This window comes from Crassostrea angulata, chromosome 7 (assembly GCF_025612915.1).
Source record: "Crassostrea angulata isolate pt1a10 chromosome 7, ASM2561291v2, whole genome shotgun sequence".
NCBI classification, from domain to species: Eukaryota; Metazoa; Mollusca; class Bivalvia; order Ostreida; family Ostreidae; genus Magallana; species Magallana angulata.
The window spans coordinates 34411973-34416314 of record NC_069117.1 but is presented as its reverse complement, the minus strand read 5'-3'; the positions used below and the strand labels follow the sequence as shown (position 1 = coordinate 34416314).

The window sequence follows — 4342 nt, the reverse complement described above, 5'->3', positions numbered from 1 at the left end:
TTGATTTCAATTCTTGTTGTTCTTGTTTACCCTCTAACCAACTTTATTGCGCTACACCGTTAGTCAACAACTTAAGGAAAAAAATTAGTATATAATTATACTTCATTTTATTGTTAATTTCGATAGGAAGTACGTCACAATATGGATGTGTCGCATACCACCTTTAATTATCAATTTATAAGTTTACCAATTTGTCCAACGATTTTGACCTGATCAAGGTTGGGATTTGGGCAAATAACGCAACCCCTTTTTTAAACGGTACGTTAAATACGGGTGCTGCCAAATCTCGGAACGGAAAACCATAGAAGGAAAATACCATAGCAGTACCATAGAAGGAAAATAATTAAAAAGTCATAGCTAGTTTACTCTGAGCATTATATCACCATATGTGTTCATTTTATTTTTTTCAGTTTCGTACTCGACTTAAGCAAATGCAATGTTGAAAGAAATGAATGACATTTAGAATAATAAGGATGTAAATAAGGATGTAAATAAAACTACCGTATGTCAGCAAATGATACAAAGATGGTTGTTTTTGTCCAATCTATACCTTTTTAAGCTATAAACTTTATATCATCCTTTCATTGTCCATTCCGTTCCGTTTAAAGCAATACCCACTGATTTAAACAATCTATTTACCGATATTCATCGTTTTCTTTCATTATTGGAAACAAATGATAACAAAAACTGCACTATCTGAAAACCAAGCCCCCGTGAGAAGTAACCATTAGAAATATATGACAGTGCATGAAAAATTGTTTTAAAACACCAATGATCATAGCGTTTCAATATTATTGTTTCGGCTATTTCTATTCTTTAATTATGAATGTTTATATAAATTGTGCACGCATGTGTTAATGTCGTATTCTCTCATAACAATGAGTCTAATTTATTGGATTATGATCGGCGATACAGATTGTTAGACACTAACTGTCAAGGACTTGCGGACTTTCCGAGTAACATCTTGATGCTAGTCCCAATGATAAATGTATGGACATAAGTGAGTGACAGCATGTCATCTCTTTTTTGAGATGCAGGAGCGGGGCAATGCTTAGAACTCTTCAAAAGGTCAGCGATTGTGAATGAAAAGAAGAAATACATGTAACACAGCAGTGAGCTCACATCCAACTCATTCAATCACTTCATCAAAATGTATTTACCCAATACAAAAGTATTCTCTCTCTCTCATATATATATATATATATATATATATATATATATATATATATATATATATATATATATATATTAACATGCAATAGATATTAACACATGCAAATGACGCATCATTTAGCGATTTTTTTTATGTTAGCCATAGCTACTTATTAAGTAAACACGTTCTAATTAAGGATTATCTATATACAAATTCTTCCGTAAACAATACCGGAAATGGTCTTTGACCACTCCTCTTTACCAGCTATGTCCAGTCGGTACTGCGCAATTTTAAGGAGAAAAACCCACGCGCGCGAAACAACGCTATTGCATTGAGTCCCAACCCTCATTCCGTACAAAACTTTGTAAAGTATGAATGGTGATACCTATAACAATGAAAATATCAACCCCATCCCACCCCAATAAAAAAAAACTAAAAAAAAAAGTTGGAAAATAATCTGTGTGAAATGTCAAAACCAGTCAAGGAGATCTTACAGGTTAAAATCTTCATTGCGTTATTTTTGCTTTATTAAGCCATGTTTGATGAAAGAATTGGCAAGCCAATAAAATGCATGTAAATCTGGCTTTGGTTAATCTTCATCAAGTTCGTCACCTGCAGTTTTATTTCGTGCTGTCCTTGTAATTGAACTTGCTCATTTGATACACATCTGCATATGCTTGACTAATGAAAAATGGTATGACAAAGTGCAGCGACACCCATGTGTTCTCACCTGTCAGTTAACGCGTCGGTCAATGTTTGTACGTAACAAATGGTCCGTGACCTCATGACATCTAGTGCGGTTTTTTGTCCCGCACGTGCATTGGTATTAATAATGTCCATATCATGGTTCCTACATCCCACAATCACCCCGCAAAATAAACAAAAAAACAAACAGTTTGCGTCAGTTTTGCGGAGAATTCTTCCTATTGGAATTTCGAGGGGAAGTGATACTACACAGAAGAGTGGTATATATTGACTGGAAACTATTTGGAAGTGCATATATCAACCAACTGTATTGTAAGTTGTTCAGCGCTGCTAAGACTGTCCACACCAATTGTTTCAAATAATCAACCAAATAATTTAGTTTCTTTTTCTGTAAATATGAAGATCGCTCAAGCAACTTTACTCCTTTTCTTTGCAACCAACGTTGCCTGTTTTGGTCTCCATCGCCTTTTTGGAGACTTGCTTAATCCCCGGACAGGATCAACTACACACCACAGCCGTAAGTAGATATATTCTCTACAATCGGACGCCGAAATTCAACAGTTTTATTAGTCTATATTGAATACTCAAGCCCATTTTTTAAATATTCAATTCTTCTTTACTGCATATTGGAAATTAATTTATTCTTATTTCTCTAATATTAATATTTTAAACATTGATTTGACTGCTTTTTTTGTTACCTGTAGGCACTTTGGATATACAAAATAGTGGGGCTTCTCTCATGGATGCCATGTTATGGGACGAACTGGGGGACTCGGGGAGTTCTGAAGAAGGGGGTTTATTCTATCTATTTCATATGCTTAATAATTATGATACCGGTGATTACCCCGTAAACTTCGAAACCACTACATTCAAGCCCCCTCAATCTACCATCGGAACAAATATTGATGACACAAAACCGATCAAAACCACCGAAACTCCAACAAAGAGTACAACGGAAATAACGACAAATAAGCCTCGTACGTCTACAACTATACAACCTGCTGTTACAACTGAGAGTACTACAGTGGATTCAACAACTACTAGAACTTCAGAAGAAATGACCGAGAGCAGCGAAACACCAATAGAAACAACGACGCAGCCAGTTGTAACCGAGGACAATGTGACTCAGACTGCTTCATCGGAGAGGTTCACTACATCAACGTCTGCTTCTACAACCACCCAGACTGCGTCATCGGAGAGCTTCACTACATCAACGTCTGCTTCTACAACCACCCAGACTGCGTCATCGGAGAGCTTCACTACATCAACGTCTCCTTCTACAACCACCCAGACTGCGTCATCGGAAAGCTCCACACACCTCATGGCTTCAACCACAACTCCCTACTCAATCACGACTGAAGATACTTTTATTGAAGGGGACTTAACCGGCGATGAAAAAGTGAACAAAACAGAACTAAATTCAACAGACGACATCACTAAAATCATTGACGAGTACAACGATTATATTGATGAAGGCCCAACAAGGGGTGACCTGCACTCCAACAAAAACAAGGGACTACATACCTCATCTGACGCCACTCCGACCACAGGGGGTAGTGGAATCATAGATGAGTACTTATCAAGCTTGAAGAAAACCAATGATATTAACTCAACCAAAGAATCAACCGGCAAGGATCAGAAATCAACCATTGTGGCTGATATATCCGTCCAAAATATTGGTAATATTCCTTTTGACCAGGCTATACAATCTTTAAACAATAATCCACAGCTTGGTCTGGGCGATAGGCAAAACATTTTGTCAGGGATTTCCGTTGCCGCTGTGGATAATACTTTGAAAAATGACGTCACAGCCACTTTACCAAAACCAACTGTGTTTTTTACTCCGCCAAGTTCTCAAGTTATGGAAATGTCAAAATCTCAACAAAAATTATTCTCAGAAAGAGTTGCAAGAATAGGAAACGATTTTGTTATCTTACCGGACTTTAATAATGGAGCAGTTCTTTTGGAGCCAATTATTTCTTCCGGAAACATCAAAACAAACACAATACCCAACTTTGAGTATGTTCCTCCTAAAACTTTGTCTTTTGAAGAGATACCAAACACTGTATAATACTTATGAATTTTAATATTCCGTTGTGCATAATGTGTTTTTCTATCCCATGAAATCCGTTTTTTTTAAAATAATCTTTTCTCTATATTGCACTTTTAATATTAATATATATGTTTGAATGTGTGCGTGTGTAGTTTACATAATAAAAAGTAAACATTATTTTGTTGTTGTTTAAAATTGTGTGTCTAATACCTGATCAGTTAATCCTTGACTTTAAATATTTCTAATCTACTCATCTGCAATCAATGTACAGACTTAATGGTTTTACTACTTGTGTGTAATTTATGTTGGTCAGTATTTAATATCTACTTATCTGAAAAGCATGTACAGACATTTTAATCTACTAATCTGTAATACAAATTCAGCCAGATTTATATACTCACTAGAAATGCATGTACAGACATACTTACTTA

At 35.8% G+C, this 4342-nt stretch overlaps 1 protein-coding gene across 1 annotated transcript; it reads left to right on the top strand.

The window, feature by feature from the left end:
• The first annotated feature begins 2037 nt into the window (after positions 1 to 2037).
• On the top strand, positions 2038 to 4088 carry LOC128155919 (serine-rich adhesin for platelets-like). Its single transcript, XM_052817805.1, has 2 exons — positions 2038 to 2375; positions 2563 to 4088. The coding sequence occupies exons 1-2, from the start codon at positions 2255 to 2257 to the stop codon at positions 3927 to 3929; spliced, it is 1488 nt and encodes a 495-aa protein (XP_052673765.1). The 5' UTR covers positions 2038 to 2254; the 3' UTR covers positions 3930 to 4088.
• Positions 4089 to 4342: the final 254 nt, after the last annotated feature.